Genomic DNA, 23232 nt, shown 5'->3' with positions numbered 1-23232 from the left:
TGCATAAGATAATTGCAAAGTCCTGGAGAGGAAAAATGGATCCGGCTGAAATACATGCTCCAAACACATCCCTAACAGGCTGTAACTGGCATGAACCAGAAGTTTCCCAGGAGTCCCTGGAAGTTTAGCCAGGAGGTGGTGGCAGCCAGAATGGCACATTATATTTTCTTTAAAAGTTAGAGTTTATGTTAGTGTTGGCAGGATCCTGAAACATAACTCTAGGCCACAAAAACCACAAGAAACTAACTTTTCACTTTGCTTTAGTCAGATACACTTGGAGGGGGGAAAGGAAGACACATGAACATTGGAACATATATAGAGTGAGGTAAAGGCAGAGGGACTCACAGCAACCCCCCATCAGCTTGCCTCCACTGCCAAACATCTTGACTCTGGTTAGAGTTATTGTTTGGACAGTTGCATTGTTCCTGCTGAACATCTGTATTGAGGAACATAGATACGACAGCAGGCGTGGGTAGGAAGGGAGAAGAGAATAATCTGGCCCAGTTACAACATCCGTCAATTATAAAATATAGAGAAGATGCAATGTTATTAGCCAATACTTGATCTGTTTTGAGCCAACTGATTTGTAGTGCTCCCCTTCTCTCAGTGTGGTTAGTCAGTGCTCTCTGAACACAGCATTTTGAAAGAGACTTCTGGTTTGCACCTCTCATTTTACATTTGCAGATTGAGGCATCTCTATGCATATATCAGTTTTCTGGAGGTTCAAATACTTTGGCTTTTTCACTTTCAGAAAAGATTTATATACTCTCAGAGAACAGAAGCAATGTTAATATTCAGAGACTAGAACAGCCCCAGCAGAGTGTGCAGGCCCATCATAACATCGTTATTTTTAGCCATGATATCATTACAATTAACTCTGTGGAGGTTTGGAAGCACAGGCTTTAAAAGCTTGAGAGAGAAACCCTGTTAAAAGGGATTTCTCCAAGCAAGCCAGCGCTTGCTGCCTGCGATGGCGTTCCGAGGCTGCACCCTGCTGGCTCACAGCACCACCGCTCCCTGCAAGGGCTTAAAATACACTCTCCATGTTCTTTTCTAATATATCAAGAAAAGTTTATCCATATTACATCCCGGGCATCCTTCACTTGACCTGTACCCATCATAGAAGTTACATGCAGCTTCAAAGAGTACACTATTAATTACTGAGGCATGAAAATAAAAGAAATGCTGCATTCTGCTCATCTGCCAAGGCAGCTTTAAAATGAAATCTTGCACAATCCCATGCATTTCTTCTGTGGTTAATCCCACAAAATGACGGTGCCATTCTCAAAATATAATGAAACCTCAGGATTTTGAAGCAGCTCAAGCATTTCTGCCACCCACCAAAATCCAAAACATCATCTCAAGGGAATAAAGAGAAAAAACCCTGCTTGTTTGTAATCATTCTCAAGAAGAAAACACAGCAGTGTACATCTCAAGAATGGCTGAGCCTGCAGGCTTTAATTTAGACTGGTATGAGCAGGTCAGGCCTACAGAACCTGCTATATTAGTGCATTATATTCACTCTCTTTTAATCTTATAGAACTTTCTACTCTTATAGGTCCACACTGAAATCAGTCTCTTGTATTCTGTCACACAAAATAGATCATGGCAATTGAAGTGAATCACTGTCAGCGAAAACCCTGTCAGAAATCCACAGTTCTCTGTCACAGTGAGCTCTTACGCAGCAAGATGAGCTCATTGCTCACCTAAAACGCAAATCCAGACTCACTAGAAAGTAATGGAAAGAATAACGGGCCCCGAGTATCCAATTAACAGCATACATGGAGTCCCACTCACTCAATTTATAGGCATTTGGTTTTACTTTTCCACCTCCAGCTACCTGGAGAAAAAAAGGCAGTGTTTTGAATGAGGAAGTGATTTAGCTGTTTTCCTAATACACTCTCTTCCACGTAAATCTACAAAAAATATCCCAGAACCTTCACCCATCTATTTAATACGGACAATCTGCATTGCTCCAGGATCAGATTTCCTGCTCTACAAAATTGCATAGTAGAATTTCTTCTTCCTGTAGCCATATATAACCTACACTGACTAGAAGCCACATTTGACCTTTAAGGACATGCTGTGCATATAAATGAAGTACTACATATCAGCAAGACACACATATTTACATTCAGATTTTAGAAAATGGCATTGTGGACATCAGAATTTTCTCCCAGGGGCTTTCTCCTTTGAGAGCTAGGTTTAAATTTACAGTTTATGTACCAGTTGTGGCATGCATTTTATTTTGGGCTTTTTTATAAAAAAAAAAAAAAAGTGACTAAGGAACACCAGGAATAAATTACCATTGCTCTCTCCTGTACACACACACACACCACAAAAGAACTGGACTATCCAGTCGCTGAAGTGCGTCTCCTTTGCTTGCATGTATGAATTAGTTTGTATGACTTACAGCATCTAAACATTTTGTATCCGTGCCACATATGCATTCAGTTATAGTCATCATAAACACATTACACACATTCATCTGGAAACACTGTATGGGAGCAGAGTAACATAGTTCTAATTTGTACCAGCAAGTTCTGCCCTGCTATCTGAAAGGAGTACTTGTGGTAGGCTGACTTTTTTCGTTCGGTTTTAGTCATGTAAAAGTTTTATGCCTGGACAAAGACAGCTGCACAGACTTCTGTCATCAAAGTGGGTGGGGAAAATAAACACACCAGAGAAGCATCTTGAGACACTAAGAAAGCTAAGTTGTCTAAACAGCTTAGTAAGCATCATAGTATGGTAAGCAAAATGTCCCAAAGACCCAGGACATGTGCCTTTGCACTGACTACCAGTCAGCCAGACACCTGAATGTTATGACAAACCTCATAATGACATGGGGTCCAATTCAAGGCTGAATCTGGGTTCCCAGAGTCTGGGTTGCAAATGTTTTGTACAAAACAGCCTTTTCATTTTCAAAATCAACAAAAGTTCCATCAGTGTCTTTATATCCTGTATAAATAGACACTTGTTATAGATGCACTGCTTAATGGGCAAGTAGCCACAGCACAAAATCTCTTATGAGAAAGATCCTAGATGATGTAAAACAAACATCAAAAATGCAGTGGATGCACTGTGCTTGCAGGTTGGCAGTGGCAATCTCTAGCACTATGCCCATACTTGTGTGTATGTAATTTCTACAGCCACATCTCTATTAGTACTGTTTTAACTAGCAGAATGCTAGAACTAGCACAGTGGTTTTGTGCTGTGGGATTCAATTGTCTCAATGGATCCATTCTCACAGGACAGTTAACCTGCATGATTTTGACCTGAACTCTCCCATCCAGTGCTCATGTACAGTTCAGGAGTTATTCTGGGGCTGGGGTCCCTCCTAGCAGAACTTATTATTATGGATGTGAGTCACCTCTGGTGACTAGATGATCCTGGACACTATTTACCAGCCATTTAAGTTTAAAGTTTGCCATTTAAAAATTCAACTTAAATGATTTAATTTTAGACAGTTGGGGCCCTGAAGTTTGTTACTTAGAGTTTCTGCAGTGCTTGATTCTCTGATTACAGACTGGTGATGCAGAAACCCGCTCATGCAGGTGAAAGCACTGGTAAGAAAATCCTTCTATGGCAAGGTACTCTGAACCTAGCAGAAATACCCAGGAGCTAAATATCACTAAACTATTAACTGCAATGATCCTTCTCTCTAAAAGAAAACTGCAAAGCAAAACATACCTAATTGGAAGCAACAGACTATGGGAGCAGAGGAAGAAAGCAGAAAGATTGCTTTGTTAATATCTTTTCCTAGAATAGGTCAAACCCCTTGTGGCATTTATAGACCATTTTCTGCCCAATTAATTGAACAAAATGTCTAAACCGATCTTTCCCTTACGGAGAAAAAATCATTATGCTCCATATAAAAGAAAGAAGGAATGACTGAGCAGCAGCTATTACATGGCCTTGATTTTTCTTAAATTGCCAAGTATAAAGCACATAGAGGCATAATACCATTTTTGAAGAAATTGTGCCTGTGCTTTTTTTATGGGTAGAGACAATTATCCTAACAAGTGAGAAACTCTGGGGACTGAAGGAAAGACTGCATCCTCAGATGCAGTTCAGGCAAAACGCAAAGAACAAATTGATGGAGTCAAGAACATGAGAGCCAGCTCCCACTGTCGAAGAGAGTTATGTATGCTCTCCTGGTCAGGAGACTGGGCTTTGTTTTTAAAAGCTGTGCTTCCAAAAGACCAGACAAAAGGGAATACAAGCTGCTCACAGCCACTTCCACCAGACTTAAACCCGTGATGCAAGAATATACACCCATCTCAGAGTGATCCTCGGAGCAACATATCCACCCTGCTAGAGTGTGTAATCAGTGGACTGTAATAGGAGCTGGACCAAAGACTCAGCTGCGGCTCAAATTAGCTCTGAAGATACCCAGATTCGCTCTTTTGGCTAAGCTGGGAGACGATGAATCAGAAACCACAGTGATGCTCAGAAGGGGGCAGGAGGTCTCCAGTTGACAGGCTGTGCTTGCTCTGAAGGACTGAGAGGCAGGCAAGCACAGAAGTCCTATCATAACAAAAGCACTTTTCTTTAGTGAATGTAAAGCACTGAAATATCACTATGAAGAATCACAGGAGACACATTCATTTAAAATATCTATTGAAATTACAAATTAAACTCTTCAATATGATTCAAAGTACAAAACACAACATTAAAAGGCATTCAACAGCTCTTTTATACATCACAGTGTTAGTGGCACAAAATGTACTTACATTTCAAATACATCAACAGAACTAGTTTTACACTGGTCAGATACATCATCTATACATATGCATGACTCCTTCATGCTTATACCTATACAAGTTTAAAATACATCCATGATAAAATGATCAAGAAAGGTTCAGTTATGTACCACACACCTGTACCTAATGTTCCTGGAACCCTTATAAGAGATACACAAATCAAAGCAATAATGGAGACCACAGGGCTATAAACACAAACAGCATGCCTTACTTAGTATAAGTGCATTAGCAATTAAGCGCTGATGCAGGCTTTTTTGATGTCTTTAATATCACTGTCATCAACAACTGTATTCTAACTGTTTTCCTCAGGATTTTAGACTATGTATGTGAAATGTACAAACTTTGGTTTTAAAAATACAACCCTGCACAAAGCTTTATGCATGCCGTACCTCACTGGGATGAAAATAGCCTGTATTAAATATATTAATTCCTACACAGTAAAAGACCTACAGATGAAATGCACAAAACTTAATTTTCCTGCCCATAACAATTTTAAATCAAAAGCACTTCATCTTTTTCTGATCTATGAATATTTTATCATGTCAGCTCCATAAACAAGAGAGCTTTTCATTACTTCTGATTGTGTTTCCTGCATGTCAGAAGATCAACAGTATGCTGAAAGTTGATCCAGTCCGCTCTTATTTGGGATTTTGCCTAATTCATAAGCCAGAGTATTTGAGGAAAGATCATGCTGCTTGGTATGTGGGGGAAAGCATCCTAAACTCTTGGCATGCTGAAGTCAGTAGTAGGAGGTTTCAGGATGAATGCCAACATGAATAAAATTGAAATATTAACATAAAACTGCCGTAAGAATTTATGTATAATCTTTCATCACAGAATCTTGAAGAGACTCAAAACCAATGAATCTGCCCTCTCAGCCTTCCTGTGAGGTAGGCAAACACTGGCCCATCCATTTAAAAGATGGTTAAACTGAGATAAAAGGAGATAAGTGACTTGTCCAATGTCGCATGGGGAAAACTCAATGCTACGGCTACTGAAGTTTGTGCAGGCTGTGCTACTGATCTCTCTCAGGTCTGACTTCAGCCCAGCTAATGACAGGCAACTCTGGAGCCTGGACTCCACACTTGCGAGCTAGATATGACACCGCTTCAACCCAACAGAACATGCAAACGATGTACTGTTACAAACTCCATTAAAAACATTTAAGAAATGCAAAAAACCTAAAAAACAATTTAACCATAAAATCGCAACAGAATCATGCAGTGAATCTTACTTTTCTAGTGAAAATCTAAAAAGCCAAAGCCGATGTAACAGAATTTCATGTGAAAAGCAGCACAGACAAAGATTTGCTTTTCCATGGCAGGGGTTTAAATGTCAGAGTTTAAGTATTTACAGTTCAGTTTCAGGGTATTAAATGTCACACTATCAACATAAGCTGCAACATAAAACCACCCTGAACTCAATACATCACCACCAGAAGTTGCTACTTTGGAAACAAATCAGCATTACAAAAGTAACATAATAAAACAAAATCCACGAGAAGAATACAGATGGAATGACATTTAGCAAACCTGAAATTACTAGGTATTTGGTAAACATATGTAGGCATATAGTCTATCCCAACAGCCAGGGTGTAAAACAAGTGATATGTCATAAAAATCTCCAGTAGCAATTCAAGTATGTTGAGCTCAGAGACAGAGATATATTGACAGAATTACACAGTTTTCCGATTATACATGTTACCTGCGAGCACTGATTATAAACTGTTACTTAAAAATGTCTGTATTTGTAAAGGACTTCTTTTTTTCTTCTTTTTTAAATCTCGAAATGCATTAATTTTGACATTGATTATTAACTGGCCACACTGTACCATGGAAAACTCAAATTTTGCTATACTGCCACTTAAAGGCTGTCTCTAAGAAAGGCACAGAGAAAATAAACCTCATACAAGGACACTCCAGTACAGCTAACAGGCTACTGTGCCTCTGCGGTTTACTATCATCCCAGTAATAGAAGCAGTCATTAGAACCACTGCCACATACAGCCAAATCTCTCGGTGCTCCCAATTAGAAAACCAATAACCCATTAATTTTTTATGTCCTGTTGTCCATTTTGGTTTTCTCCAGTTAAACAGAATTACAGGGCCAAGGCTGAAAGGCCATAGTTGAAGCTTACCTGAAGGAAGCTGTCCTTCGCAGAAGGGTTTCCATTATTTCTGCACATTGAAGCTATGACTCAGGACAACCCAGGTGCTCAGCTTAGGTACCTCTAGGGCATGGACTGAGCTGCTGCCAGAATCAGAGTCAGATAACACCTTCACTGCCCACTGACCTCAGCAGTGCTTCACACACTCCTTTGGGGCTGCCAAACAGTGATAGAATGCACTACCCAGACCTCCTACAGATATTTTGAGCAACTGAGCAATTTTTAATAACAAAGATAGCTAAAATACTAAAAACACCCTGATAACAAAAGGTCTGAGCTGTGCATTGCCATGAACAATCTGAAGATATCACAAGGAGTTCAGACCTGCTGGAAACCAGCTATGCTTTTTCTTCAGTCATTAAAAACCAAGCCAAAGAAGTAAACTGAAGATAACCTTCAGCTCCTGAAGCTAAAATCTGTGGTTAGATACAGTTTGAATTTGGATACTATTAAACTTGCCAGAAGGGGGAGGAGAAGAAATTCTAGAGTAGCTTTATAAAAAGACAGTGGCCCTTTCCAAAATTGTACCCTGCAGTCTTTTTATTTAACAGACAGACAGTACAAAACAAAAGATAATAAAGAAAGGAATCGTTTCCTTATGCTTAAGCTGTGAAAACATATTCCTAGCCTGTGGCAGCAGCCAGAAGCAATTGCATTTAAGGGTCTTAATATATTTTCAGTGCAAGTTTATCCTGGCTATTTATCCATCTCAGTACATCAATAATGCACAGAAATAAATAATGATGAAAAATACACAGTCAAACTTCAGTCCACGAGCCATTCAGAAGAATGTTTTCCTTCAGTACTACACACAGACAGACACACACATTCAGGTGCTTCATATTTCATGGCAAGAAGTTATTAGTCAAACCCTTGTAGGCTTTTGAAATCAGAGAAAAATGGTTTTCAACAAGATATTTCTAAAGAGAAACAACGATGATTAATACAACGCTGACTAGCACGCTTTACCACCCTGGAAACACAGCACTGAGAATGCTGCAAAACTATCAAATCAAGTGATTACTTTTCAAATAAAAGCTGTTTCATCACAGTATTGTTATTAACAGCACACACCATACATCATACAATGTTAACTCTGAAAACGGGCTAAATAGTTTCAAAGGAAAAGTACAACTTCCACAAACATCCCAGGCATTTTTATTATTAACTACAGGGTTAACCCTGCTACATTTTTATACTTAAAATGAAAGTTTCATTGATAACCCAAGAGTCTAAATAGTAAAGTTAGTCCTGTATTTTTTTAATAATTACCCTAAAGACAGAAGCAAGCTACCTTGAACTTCCAAAATATTTCAATAGCACAGCTATTTACACATTTGGTTTAAATAGGATTATATATATCTCTCTATATATAAAAAGATTAAGATACCTGGATTAGAAGTCGTGTAGCCCTATAAGTGTAGCAGAACCCTAAACAACAGCAAAAAATAACAGTTCAGAAAAACACTAGTGGTCCAGTGGTAATCAATACCATCAATGCATTTTTAAAAGAACTGTGATTAGACAGTAGGTTTGTGTCACCACTCAACCTCACCGCTTCATCAATTCATTTTTAAAATGTAGCTTTCAATCTAACAAATTTCTTCTAATACTTCATAAAATTTCTGGAAGGCAACAGGACCAACCTTGTCCCTCTAACCCTCCCCAAATTTGAAGAAAGGCATAGGATGGCCTATACGCACCTTACTGATTTTGTTATACTTGAAAAAATAGGTACTAAAAAGGATATTGCCATGGCTTTAACAAAAACAGATGTGTAGTAAACATAGCAAAAGTCACAATAAGTTGACTGATTTAAATGATCGGCAACTTAAACATACAGGAATAAGACGCCAAATTTGGAAATGAACAGATATGCAGAAGATTAGATTTGTATGCATTTTCAGCTTGTTTCGCTGATACTATTCAGTACACTTCCCAGTCCACCACAGGGCAGCAGAAACTTTTTGCATTATTTTTAGCATGATCACCTCTTAATTTCAGATAGCTACCCAGGTCCATGGTCTCCCTTTAGCACCAATTTTGCCTTCCATTATCCTCCTTGTCTATTATTGATTGATCTATGCAACAGTAGTAACAACAGTTCCTGGAACCAAAACTGTGTGTCAATGAAAAGCAGAATGGGGCAAGTAAGGCTACAGCAGTGTAAGTGCAAGAGGGAAACATCAACAGCAACAATAAGATCAAAACACATGTTGTGATGAGTCCAATTTTCTCAGTCTAGGTAGGTAGAGGGTCATCATCTCCTTTATTACATTTGCACTTGCAGCACAGAACAAATGGTGTAGCAAGAAGAAGGAAAGGAGAGGCCACCAAAAGTAGAAGACCAAATCCTGCAAAAATTCCTACCACCTGCAAGAGAAAGGAATAGCACTGTGTTATGGATAGCAGTTGTCTAAATTCTGATGACACCATGTCAGCATTAGTGCCCTTCAAAAAGATCTCAGCAAATGCCATTGACCCTACCACAGCCAGGACTTGGGGTCCCCAGTTGTACGCTACAGTCAGCTCCTGCGATCAGTAACCATGAATGATATCAGAGTGAATGCCCATGTTTCTTTGCTTCAGTCAGAACCACGCTGCACAACTCAGTCCCATCACACAAAGTGATGCAGATGGTTATTTGCCTTTTTGAGTTTTGCTATGTCTCAAACAACTAATGAAGTAACCAACAAGATACTTTCTTCTTGATCAAACCTAAATATTAAATATCAGGATCAAGACTACAGGCAAATTAGAGACTCTCATTTCAAGGTGTTCCCTTTTTTACTGGTGAAAGCTCCAAAGGTTTTCGTGTTGTTCACAGAGATCCATGAATACTCTCACAAGTTTCCCACCAGCAGGAAAACAAGCTTGGGAATCTCAGCCACCAGTTACAAACTCTATAGGAGGACTCTGCATATGCAATGGCTTTTTGCAGTCAGACCTGAGCTCATGCAGCTGCTTCAGATGATATGACCTAACTCCATCTAAAAGCACCTTTTTTTCACTGACATTCATTGATCACCCTTTTCCCAGCATAGGCAGAGGACCACAGACCCACCCACCCTGTCAGTGCCAAACTCTATTAGTTTCCACAGTGTTTAAATTTGGAAAATTACTTAAATTAAAGTTGAGGTTCATTGCCTAAGGAAGTTTCCCATACGTCACAGGCAACTGTAACAGTAATACTGCAACAATATGCCCACAGATTGTTTGAGAAAATAATTGAGACTTATTCACATGAGAGTGTCTGTGAATAATTTTGAATAATGAAGGCAGGAGTGGAATGCTAATCCGCCAGCAAAACCTCACAAGAGAAAGCAAAATGAAATTAGAGTGCAGTACTCATTAAGAATTCTTCGAGCCACGGCTGGATATGCTGCTTCAATTAACTGGCAAATATTTAATTAGCCATGGTATAGATGGAATGATTTACTAGTATTTTTGTCGGCCACGGACAATTTCTCGTTCTGATTACTACGTATTCCTTTTCTCAATTCCACTATCCAGGGATTTTTGGACAGGGGCTGAAAGGAAAGGCCTGTTGCGGGAGATGGCGCTGTGGGACAGCAGTCACTGTTGCCTCCTACTAGTCAAATTCTTTCAATCTCGGCTTTTTGCTGTCCAGGGATAAGGAGCTCAAACTTCCTTGCCCTAGAAGTGTTTTTTCTTGCCAAGAGCAATTTCTTTTTCAGCTTCAGAGGTGTGCACGTTTCATTGTTGATTCTTTTAATTGGAGGTGCTGACAATCTGATGCAACTTCCATTTACTAATCTCTGCATTTCTTTACTGCAGACATAAATCAGAGCTGAATTCTTATCTCCTTTGCAAGCTGTGAGCTGCAACTACTGCCATACTGCTTTTTGGAGACAGCATGCTTTTGCCTAACTCTTTGCAGCCTGGGCTAAGAGTGCACTGGTCAAACAGTGCGAAGCTGGAAGTTAGAAATCAAGTGGACCAGACTGACTACCGGTAATTTTTATGAGATACCTATTTACACCTTCCTTCCAGCCTCAATACATCAAAGAATTCATTAAGTTTCATTTTATTTGGGTTTGTGTATTTATTTATTTATTTGTGGGGGGTTGGTGCATTTTTTTATTTCTTTTTTAAACAAAACTGCTTGTTGAGTATTACTTACTCATGTTCTACTCAGTTTTGTTGCTCCTGAAGAAGTTGTTGCCCTACTCAGCATCAAGCCATCCCCTCTGGCCAAAACAAATATTTTTTTAAATCCACAAACAACAAACCAAATGCTCACTTCAGTTTACCTTGGATAAATATTCTAAAGAGACTTAACATAAGGAAACAATTGCAAAGTTGATTTAGCTTTAGTGGGTTTAGCAGATCTATATACTAATTGGTAAAGAATTATCACTTTCTTTCTTAAAAATGACCAAAACATCAAGTATACTGTCTATCAAACATATCTGCACCAAATGCTGTGGCTACTAACAGATTCCAAGTAAAAGATTAATCACTTCATATTACAGATATATCAAGAAAGCTTATGTAGCCACACACTTCCTAAGATCCCATTGAGTAAGCCAAGCAAAACCCAGTCCATTGCTCAGCCCCAAGGGGCATATGCAGAGGGAAAGGAATGCAGTCCTTCACCTTTTATTTCAGTTTAGCTGCCTGTCCAGGCTTGGAGTTTTTTCTCTAGATGTGGTGTATACAGTCAAATGGAAAGAAATCTGTACTTCAAGCAAAGCACTTCATCTCAAGCTAAGGTAGCTTTTCACAAGCATACAGTTAATTTAGGAAGAGATGACTCAGGTACCCAGATGTCCCTGTATCTCTGAAATGACTATGAAAGCACTAGATTGGATCAGGTCACACACTAGCATTTACATTGTATACATAGAAAGTAATGCAGAGAGCTTTTTCATTACTAGCATTCACACTGGGTCCAGCAAAACTGGATTCAGACAACAAGAGGTATCCTCACACTCTTTGTCAGCTTGAATCTGTGTTTGCAGCTACTGATAAACTCAGAGGGTTACCTTCTATCCAACTCACATGAATGAGTCAACTGGAGTCCATAACAAGATACCCAGCATACTTGGGCTAATTAATTTTCAGTTCTGGATCTGGAGCTAAAGACCCCTTGCATGATGAGCTTCCTGTTAATAATATGGATGGTGTCAACCTAGCTCATCCTCCAGGTTTACTGATAACCTATCTGGATTGGCACTTAACTGGCTCTGCAAACATACCCTTCCTAGTTCTCGGTGGCTTTCTGTCAAGGACTGTCCTCTCTGGGATAGCTAACCTCTCTAAGCTATTGCCCTCTTTAGAGCTGCTATGAAAATCAGTTACCATTTGGCACAAGAAATTTATCCTAAGGTATTAAAATGAGTACGGCAAAGGCAGGCACTATGACAGTAATAGACCTGTAAGAAGCTTTTAAAGATCTGAGCTTTACCTGCGTTCTGTGCCAAATAACTGATGCCCTGGAGTGGCCCAGCTTGTTTCGACAAGGTCCTTTGTCATAATGTATAAGGAGAAAATCATCCTACAAAATATTAAATGAAAAAGTAGACAATAAACAGAGGTACAAACTCTTTTTCAAGTCATAAAGTACTATTTCCTGAGAACTTATAACCAGGAATTGCACAAGAAGATAAAAGCTTAGTAAAGTGGATATGGTCAAGTCCAGCCTTTCCAAAAGGCTTTGTTTACAGTTAAAATGTCTTCACAAAAAGCTTTGTTTAGCAAATGTTATATATCTATAATAAAATCTTCTCCCACAGGCTCTCAAGCTGCGTATTTAAATGCTAGCATGGAGTTTAGCAAGAGGATCCAAGATAAGCTGACCACTGCATATATCTTGCACACACACAGAAAGAGCAAAGGAAAACGAATACTTATATCGCAGACTTCCCAAAGTTGGTTCCTTTTACTAGCTGAAGAAGAAAAGGATAACACAGAATTTTGATAAATGATGTCCCTATCTGACCTTTTACAAACCAGCCAAAACAGCAGGCCTAGTACCAACAGAACATCGTTTTTAACTGAGCACATAAGAAGCCTGAGACTTCAGGACAGTAAAGCATTCAAATCAGACAACCACTGGATCTGAATAGCTTTCAGGAGCCTGAAACATTTCCTTTGCTATTGTTAACAATGTTATAAAATAAAACAGATGGCATGGAAACAGATGTTGTATATTATATATACTCTGATCCTTGGGCATGATAACAGGCTGATTTTTAAAATAACATATGATAGCAGTGGGTTATAGACTGACAAATTCCTGATGCTAGGAGAACACTGTATTCTTTTTCATATGTCAGATCTATTTCTTGTCCCACAGAATACAATGAACAGTAAACAAATCTGACTGCTAGTCTCCTGCATGGTGACGCACTGAATCTAGAGTTTGTCTGTTAAACTTCCACAGACTAAGAGCATTGTTATAATCATCCGGTAACTCCTTCAAGGAGGGGAACCCTGGAAAGTCAGTATTAAGTGAAGTATTATAAAGCAAAAAAACAAAAGACCTCTCCCACATTAGTTTCCATGTAAAGATTGCAAACAGAATATTTTCATAAAATTTTATTTTTTCATAATTATTTACTGACTCACATAGGCAAAATGCTGAAATCACACAGGTCAGACAAGTAAAACAGAGCATAGAAATCCTATCAAATTACCAGAATCAGCTCTGGTAGACTGCAGTCCACCAAGTTTGGCACTATTTAATTGATTTGGTACTATTTAATTGATTAACAAAATAGCTGGATGGCAAAGCAATGTACTTCTATGTTTCTGAGAACCAGAGTGCATGGCATGTACTCACATCAAGAGATTCCAGACAGTACCAGCAAAAAGCATGTTTGCAGTTCTTACACATCATTTGGGCACAGCCTTCATCTCGTTCAATGTAAACTTTACACTTTGGACAGCGTTTGATTGGGGCATCATCTTCTTCCATTTTAAAAACTGAACTGTGGGACAAAATGAGGAATTAGTAAGATGCGTGGCTGTGTCAGTTTAGTAAGAAATGTACTAAGAAGGTGAGCCTACTTTTTCATTAAAAAAAAATAAATTACTAGAGATCCAGGTATTGAATTCACTTTTACTAATCAGATATTCTGGCTACACTCCATTTTTCAAACATATCTCTAGGAAAAAAAAAAATGTTTAATGACTACAGTGCCTATGTAAGATTCAGGACATTTTCTTTACTACATAATTTCCCAACTGGTTTTGTTATCTATTGATAGTAATAGATATTAGATAGTTTTCTCCTGTTCACACCTTTGTATGTCTAGATCATTTTCCTCCCTTCTTCCTCAGAAGAGGAAGCAATCCCTGAATGACACAAGAAGTCCAGACCACATTCCTTCAGACTGGGGCACCAGGGATAGATTGCTTGTCTCCTTAAGGATCCTCCCTAGGAATCTCCCTCCATATGCGGAACCATGAGGTTTGGAGAGCATGCTATTCTTTCAGAGTTGATCTCTTCATCTCTGGCACTATCCTAACCAGTCACTGGTCATGAGTTAGGGTAAGCACCACTTCTCATCTTGCCTGACTGCGCAAAGCCACAGGATGTTCTTTTATACAGTGGGCACAAGGCAGAGGAAAGTGGAAACACTGGAAGAACATTTATTTCCCTTGAGTATCTTTTTACCATTTGCAGATTTTTGCACACTAACAACCAAATCGTACCTTAACAAATGACACTTCCAGCAGCTACTGCCAGTGGGAGATACAAGAATGACTGATGGGGAAGCAACAATTTGCTGGAAAACAGGACTGACCCTTGATCGATTGCTTTGCCCAGTGGCAGGATAAAAGGATACACGCTGGTCACACTACAAGCAACCGTATTAGAGAAAAATGCTTTGAAACCATAAACTATATATGAAACTCCAAACACACAGTAGCTAATGGCACATTATGCTCTAAAACAATGGTAAAATAAACTTCAATGGAGTAAAAAATGAAGTGTGAAATAAAACCTAAAAGCAACCAAAACACTGAGGAAAACAGATCAAGTTTTTTTACCTTGCCATGAAGTTGAGTGAGCTGCAGTTCTGGTCAAGCACACACAAAAAGCATGTGCAAAAGTTACTACATTTGACCAAGAACACATCATGACATCATCATAGTTAGTCATCTGTTACAGCAAAGTGTGAAAGAAGAAGGCAAGTTATGAATACCTAGGTCCAAGCCTGGCCAAGCCCAGACATTACGTGGTCCACATGTACAATGACCTTTCTTATTCACTGGCTCCAGCATACCACTGGAAATGGCTTGAAACAGATCTTAAGATCATTAGCCAAATATGCAGCAGTTAGGATGACTGACAGGGCATCCAAAAAAAAAAAAATCACTGTCTGGCATGGTGTTACCAACCCTCATGCTGTCCAGAACAGCAGCAGCAAGATTTTCTCTGAAGGGATGCTCATGAGCCGCCTGGATGTTGTATTTTTTTCACTGGGGCGAAAGGGCAAAGGCTAAAGTACCTACTTAGTGCTTTGCTGGGAATGGTGGCAAGGAGTGAGGCTGCCAAGAGCTACCCAGCTTTGGAATACAGCATTAAAATAGGAATGACTAAGTGGAGGAAGCAGCTTTAACACAAAGTATCAGGGAAATGCCTCTTCACTATTCACATTCTGGTTTGTTCAAAGATAGAGTGTCTAATTTCTAAATAATTGATCTTTTGCAATACTTCACCTTGTTTCTCCTGGAAGAAAAGAGATTGGCATGTTCTCTTGACAGCCTTGACCTGGATGCCAATTAGATTTGCAAGCAGAGCAGAACTCAATGTCACAGGCTTTGCACTGGACCAGCTGGGGGTCCTGTGGGCTTGATTCCTGGAGCTGGCAAACTGCCTGGCACGTAGAGGATGGACACCAAGTCCGACATGGATCCAAAAGCACTTCTGCAAAGGGACATAAAAGACCAAATTCAATGACGGTTACAAGACCGGCCTTCTGTAACAATATATTCCAGCTGAGGTTGACTGGCAGGGCATCTGAAGACACACATTTTCAAAATAAGCCCTTTAATTTATGCTACCCATTGAAGACATAAATCTGTCCTGCTTTGCAAACAGGCACCAAACTGAAGTGGGTTTCCCGAGTTTGAATTGCCCGCTTTCATTAACTGAACTAAACTTGCTCTGAGAATGAGATGTTGCATTTTTCTTCAGTTGTATCTCAAGTCAAATTGAGTATATACTACGCAGGTATAACCCATCAGAAAGTGTTTTTACAGTGCCTTGCCTATTAGGACTCTATTTCAAGTTGGCCTCTGCCCTAATGTAACCATATGATTAACAATAGCATAAGTGTTACAATTTCAGCCCTTTCTTGGAGGCTACTTTCTGGCAAGTCATTGCATGTTTCAAAGCCGGCTGATGTCAATAAAAACCTACCAATAACTTCAGTGGTTTCTAGGCGGGGCGCTGTCCTCAGCAACCCTTACTGCAAGTTCTCAACAGCCACACAGCTCCACATCCCCGCAGGCACACAGTCAGCTTATATCCTCATAAAAATTAACAAGGTTCATTTTATACACACAGAAGTGATTAGCAATTCTGCACCAGATGGCATCACAGGGTATAATGGCGGCTCCATAAAAGGGGTCGGGTCTGCTTCCCCAGCCCCTGGAGTACTGGTAGTCAACTTAAACAGCAAAACTAGAAAAAGAAGTCACTCCCCCCCTATAGAGCAATACAATACATAGCAATTTTCTTTCCTTAGTTCATTCCCAGAATGCTGCAGTTCTGGGAATCATCCAGTCAAGAACAGAATCAATTTTAGGTTTTTTTTTTTTGTTGTGGTTGGTTGTGGGTTTTTTCACTGTTTTGTTGTTGGTTTGTTTTGTGATGACCAAATGATTAATGCATAATGCTACTGCATGCACATGTGCAGAGCCAGATTCTGATTTATGAGATCGTTCTGGAGCGATACCACTCCCACAGCCTTGCAGTGGGTAGTGTTACATGCGTTAGTTACCTCTTTCAAACTGCAGCTTCTTATACCTTTGCATGATTTCTGAAGCAACCATGCACTCAATCTGTTGAAGGAAAAGGAAAGGACAAATTTCCAATTAGGAACAGCAATAATCTAAGGCATTTTCAACAAATAGAGACAAAATATGTGACATTTAAAGGGTATTAAAAACGTATGTCGGCAACAATGGCAGCTGTAACACTTGCAGTAAAAGCATACCTCATTTTCTTGCAGATGACCTCGCTTTGGGCAGGCAGCATCAGGGCAACTGATTGCTGTTTCTAGACCTTCTTTGATCAAAAGCTCCACATACTGTTTTAGGCACTGTAAGAAAGTCAAAGACTGAGTTAACAGACCTACCAAGAATAAACCAGCCACTGTTTTAACAGCTTTCATTTGAAATGGGAAATCTTTGAAAATACAAATACTACTGTCCCCCTTTCACAGCCATGGGCCATGCTCACAGCTTTTGCCACAGTTATGCCTTTAAATAGCAAACAGCAAGTTCATTTCCACATCAAATAACTCTTCCTCAATGTAAAATATGCAGCAAGCTAAAAAATAACAGTAATGGGGAAAAGGATAAATCAAACAGGGAGCTAGGAGGGGAAAAAATAATAAAACACCACCACGATAAAATTAGATTAACCACACTCCAAAAAATCTTTATGTGACTGGAAACCACAACACAGCTTAGTAAGCAGTAACTATCCATAGACAGACATCTGTCAAGCATACCAGAGAGCAAAAAGGAGTGGTGCATCTTGCTTTCTATTTCTAGAAAATAACTATCTGAACTTCATGGTTAAAGATGTATCTTTCCCATAGGAAAGAAAAGTGTGAGAATTAGGGCTTCCAGAGAACTACAGTTTCCATGGGGACCGAATAATAAATATTGGTAATACTAATACTTTTCTCCCCTAGCAACCACAGCAATTTACCCAAGTCATTACTGAAAATGTAGCATCTAACAGTAGTGCACTGCAGGACCATCAACAAAATGGAGAAGAAAGGTGGAAATTTTAGACTAAGTGCAAATTAATACCAAACCTCATTATTCTTATAGAGCAACCATCCCCTTCCACCTCCACATTTCCCACATCATGGTGAGAGCTACTGCATAAGTGTCTGCTGGGGAGGCAAAGAGAGTGATGGGGAGACCAGCCTGATGCTACACAGAAAGAGCAACTGAGCATCTGCTTTCCAGCAGACAGGTCACCCTGTGGTGCTGTCACCCTGCCTGTTAGTTCAGCTACCTGTGGCAAACTAGAGACAACTACAGAAAGTAAGCCCCTAACTCTCTGTTACCAGATATGTGAACAAAAAGTGAGGCTAGACCAACAGCAGAGTGATTTGAAGATACAAAACAAGCTCAGGATACAGCTGGGTGGGAGGTGAGAAGGATTACACACTCTGCAGCAAGCTGGCAAACCAGGGACTTCAATTACTGTTTTCAGACAGAACTTGCAAAAGGTATGCAGCTGCCAACTCACCATCATAGAATCATAGAATAGTTAGGGTTGGAAAGGACCTTAAGATCATCAGCCTGAGAAGGCAAAGGGCTACATCGACCTTGCCAAGCGCAGCGTGCCTGACTGCAGGTCAGAGCACAAAGCCGCTTCTTCCTTCCAACCACACCACCAAACAGGTCCATCAATGAGCACATCTCCAGCTTAACCCTTTGCATGTGGCTTGTGGCTGTAAGGTCCAGACTTTCAGTCTGCTCATTCAGCCTCTTCTCTTTCTGTTCTGCCTCTTGGATGTCTATTCATCTCCTTTCAGAGCCCTTATTACCTGTATTAATGCTTTATTCTAGATTTTACCTTTGCAGCTTGACTGCAGCAAAAACTTCACTTCCTACCCACACGGTTTCTGGTGCTCTAGTATACAGCTTTCCTGGTGGCAACATGCCACCACCCTAACAGCACAACAAATCATGTCTGTCAGAGTCCCCTTCCCTGTGTCTCCTACTCAGCTGAGATAGTAGGTCTATTTTTTTTTAATTTTTTTTTATGATTTTTTTTTTTTTTTTTAGAAAAACATATCTGAGAATAGATACCTTAAAAAGCATTATGTGTGTAAAAAATCCACATGACAGATTATAGTCTTCCTTTTTATCAGTAGGGATTTAATGAAGAGAACTATTCACTTAGATATTTGACTTGCAGAAGGTTTCCAAGGCTCTGCAGGGCAGGTAGTGGAGCAATTCAAGAGAACCACTAGCGGCAGCAACTGCAGCAGGCTAAGCTCTGCAAGAACCAGAGCCTAGGTCACATGCCTTGGCAAACTGTGATTTCAGCTGTAGAGTATTAGTGTTGCTATAATGACAGTATCAGCTTCCCTTTTCCCTTCCATTTGCAGACGCCAAGTGTGGATTAAAATGAAAATGCATACATTTTTAATGCCAGCACTTAGCACTTACAGAAAGTACTTTTCCAGCTGAATGAGCTTTGCCATCATTAATCATTAATGTGGCTAATTCTCCTTTTCAACCTGTTTGGGACCACTTCCGGAGCCTATTTGATTTGTTTCCCTTTCTTCACATCTTCCAAGGAATGACATAGCTCATCCCTGCTATAAGCACCATCTAAGGCCTTCCCCCTCCGCATATGTGCCATTGGCCCCTACTTCCTCAAAACCAGAAAGGCCAAAGTGCATTTCTTATGCTGCACTTTCTGGGAATGCAGATGCTATCTCAAGGGCAAGAATTATCACTCTAAATTAGGCAGAGGAAAAAAATACCCCGTCCACTTAAGACTCTCACTCCAGAGAATTCTTGGGTGAAGAAGGAGCAACCCAAAGTGGTTGCAGGAGAATCTGAAGCACAGAGTACCTGTGGCTTCTCTTGGGAGCAGACATGAGATATGCCACTTGCGCCAACTTTTAAACTGACTGCAGTACTGTAAATGCACCAGCATGCAAGCAAAAATATAGTAGGATCAGACACTCAGTTATACACTATGAAAAATTCATTACAAAACAGCTACAAAAAGATGACAAATGAATTGTTGCTAATTTTCTATGCAGCTTATAGTTGATCCCATCCTGGAAGAAAATATCTTTATACCCCTTCCATTAAGGCAATAAAGCAGTATACAGGACTAACAAAAAATGTGAGACTGTAAGTCACTCCAAACAACTTTCAAAATGAACTGTGTGACATGGGGTTTTTTTCAGAGAAAACAGGAGCTGAAATTAGGTACCTAAGGTCTGAAGTAGGAAAAGGTCACAAGATACCCTTCTTGTTGCACATTGACCCTTTATAAAACCATTATGCTGGGGAGCATCTTTAGGCTTCCTTTAAAGGACCTGTGTCAACAGAAAGTTGCTTTCATTTGAAGCAACACTTTTGATAAATTCCACTTCTTCCTTTCATAAAAAAAACTCCAGACACTCATTGTATTTCGGTAATTAAATAAGTAAATGATATTTAAAGTAAGTCACACTTGGATATACTCTAAACCTGTCAAAAACTGATGGTGGTTATTCTGTACATTTCCACTTCTGTGCTTAATTTGACATGATGAAACCAGGGTAAGACTTAGCAGTGCACAAAAAAAATAACTCTTTGCTGAATTGAGTAGTTCATAAGAGGAAGCATTTCCTTTGCACTCAGTTTTTGTACTTCGTCTCTGTAGTCTAACAATCTTCACTTGGAACAGTGAAAACCTGTCTAAAGTGATGGAGCACCTCTCCTATGAGGAAAGGATAAAAGAGTTTGGATTCTTCAGCCTGGAGAAGAGAACACTCCAGGAAGGCCTTATTGTGGCCTTTCAGTTCTAAAAGAGGTTTATAAGAAAGATATAATTTTATAACAACTGTTAGGCAAGTTACTCTGGTTTATGTTGCAGTTGCAGTAAGTGAACAGGCAATGGCAGTAGTTTCAGCATATCAAATGACTCAGGATAGCAGAAGAGCAATTATCATATGATGGAACCCTAGGACACTACCAAGATTGTTTGGTTCTTTTAACTATACAGATCTATACACCAACATCCATTTTACAACTTCATAAATTTTTTAATTAAAAGGATATGGGAATATACCACCATATATGAAGGTTATACAGGGAGTCCCACAAAAACTGCCATATAGCTTGTAATTTTCTGTAGACAAAGGAAAGCAAAGCACTGCACAATATACGTTACATATAAACTATATGAAGACTATATAAGCTATATTTTAAACTTAATATAAGATTATATAAACTGCAGGTCAAAATGTATCACAAGTTCCAATTACTGCTAAGATCAGTCCGAAGACACTGGTTAGCTCCCCTGAGCTGTACCTGTATTTTTTTTCCCCTGCATATGCACACTCTGTGCATGCCTACCCTGTTCTCTTCCAGCAAACCACTATTGACCTTTCTGGTGTCTGGATGACTTTTTCTTTCAGCTCATAATCCAAGAATCCTACTATCTTTTGCTTGCAAAGGGCAGGAGTACATCCACTTTGAGAAGTTTCGCCCCAGATCAACCAAGATCCCAACTCAGCAGCAGTTTTACTATCAGCTACCTATATATACTAGGAACACTTAGGGTTTTTTGGTATGGCCTCAGAGATAGATGGCTAATGAAGGAATGACTTCCTTTCTGAAGCTGCCAACCATAGCCTAATACTTAAAGCTCAGCAAGATGTATTGTACTTTAAACCACTGTACATCAAGGATTGTGCCACACAGGAAGGTATATTCAATGATCACTGATGATGGGCTGTTGCTTTAGAGCTGCACATCATTTTTCCTATCACTATAAAGATCAAAATACCCTGTGAGAATAAAAATAGGCTTTTTTTTTTTTCGTAATTTCCAAACTATAACTCATAATGTTACTCTGCTGCATTTAAATCTAACAGATCTGCATAGGCCACAGCAAAATCTCAATATAAACAATTGAAATGGCTGGCTTTTAATTTTTAGTTAGGAGAATTTGACTAACAATTATGCCTATTTCTGATGATAGTGCTTTGACTTACTTCTCCTGACACTCAAAACCAAATAAAAATCATCATAATTCATACAAAGGAATCTGACTTTCATTGTTTCCATATGAGGCTATATTTATCTACCATCTACTTTGAAAGAAAAATGCGTTCACTTGGTGCCTAAGGTATTTTTACAATACAGAATGCACGTAACTAAAAACACTTGAAGATATTTTTAATCAACATCTCCCTTTTTTTAACTGTAAGAGCATAACTTCTTGAAAAGTTACAACTAATTTACTTCTAAGACCGTGTTGTTGCTATTACTGCAGGAGACAAGGAATGACTTTTCAAGATATCACCTTTGAGAGTTAGGAAGGTAAAAAAAAGTCCTGTATTATTTTCTTAACTGCTTCTAGGTGTATTTTATCAAAATGCAGATTTCTGACTGTAGTGCTGCAGACGCAAGTGCCAAGTCATATGGGAAATTTTATAAATAAGTCAATGGGTTTGGAAAGGCCAAAAAAGCATGACAGGCCTGCAGAGCCAAGAATATCATCACCATATCATTTGATTTATTTCTTAAAACTTTAAGTGTATTTTAGTGCTGGCACTAGGCCACAGCCATTCCAAAACGGAATGTGCACTACACACAAAATCATCACATGCTAGTATTGGTGAAACATTTAAAAAAACCCCAAACACCTACTGATAAAATTGAAAAGGAAAAAAAAAGAAAAAAAGGGAAAGAAATCTAACATTTACCAAGTTCTGAAAAAGAAAAGGAATGAATTTTTTTTACAATGCATTTGGTAAAGGTGAATGTTATGTGTAGATTGACAAACATTGACCAGATAAATAACCCTTCGCCTTGGATTGACAATCACTAAGAGCTTTGCACCACACTTCAAGAACACAAGGAAAAGCTGACAAGCTTTTTCAACAAGGGAGATTTTTTTCCTTAATATTTTTGAACCCCAAAATCTGATTCTAAAATTAATGAGCCTAAGTCTCAAAGCATAGAGGAAAAATGGAAAACAATACTGGGAAGAAAACTCAAACTGAGTAAGATGTTTCCAAGTATGATGATTATTAACACGTAGACTAAATCGCTGGTCTTATGAATTCTGTATCATCTGAAAACCAGGATTAGATAAACTTCTAAAAATACATACATACATATACACACGCATGTATTTTTCTAAATTTGAATTCAATCACAAGAAGAGTCAGGAAACGCTGGTTGTTATTTTATGATTCATATTACAAATGACATAAGGGTAAATGAACGTAAAGATCCCTTTTGGTCTTATATTCTAGGAAGTAATATGAAAAATATGAAATGCTATTGACTGAGAACTTATTTAACAGTGTTTTGTAGCTATGCATTGGCAGTTTGGTCT

The 23232-nt window shown here is 39.1% G+C and overlaps 1 protein-coding gene across 2 annotated transcripts in view; it reads right to left on the bottom strand.

The window, feature by feature from the left end:
- Positions 1–4603: 4603 nt before the first annotated feature.
- The window catches only part of RNF144A (ring finger protein 144A), a 67070-nt gene continuing 48441 nt past the window's right edge, over positions 4604–23232 (bottom strand). For both annotated transcript variants that reach the window (XM_065681580.1, XM_065681579.1), the window contains 6 exons: positions 17126–17230; positions 16910–16970; positions 15624–15831; positions 13738–13885; positions 12361–12450; positions 4604–9302 (listed from right to left, as the gene is read on the bottom strand). In XM_065681580.1, coding sequence (XP_065537652.1) covers positions 9171–9302; positions 12361–12450; positions 13738–13885; positions 15624–15831; positions 16910–16970; positions 17126–17230 — 744 coding nt within the window. In that variant the 3' untranslated portion in view covers positions 4604–9170. The remainder of the gene's footprint in view (positions 9303–12360; positions 12451–13737; positions 13886–15623; positions 15832–16909; positions 16971–17125; positions 17231–23232) is intronic.

Source organism: Lathamus discolor, chromosome 5 (assembly GCF_037157495.1).
Source record: "Lathamus discolor isolate bLatDis1 chromosome 5, bLatDis1.hap1, whole genome shotgun sequence".
NCBI classification, from domain to species: domain Eukaryota; kingdom Metazoa; phylum Chordata; class Aves; order Psittaciformes; family Psittacidae; genus Lathamus; species Lathamus discolor.
This window is presented reverse-complemented; position numbering and strand designations above follow the sequence as displayed.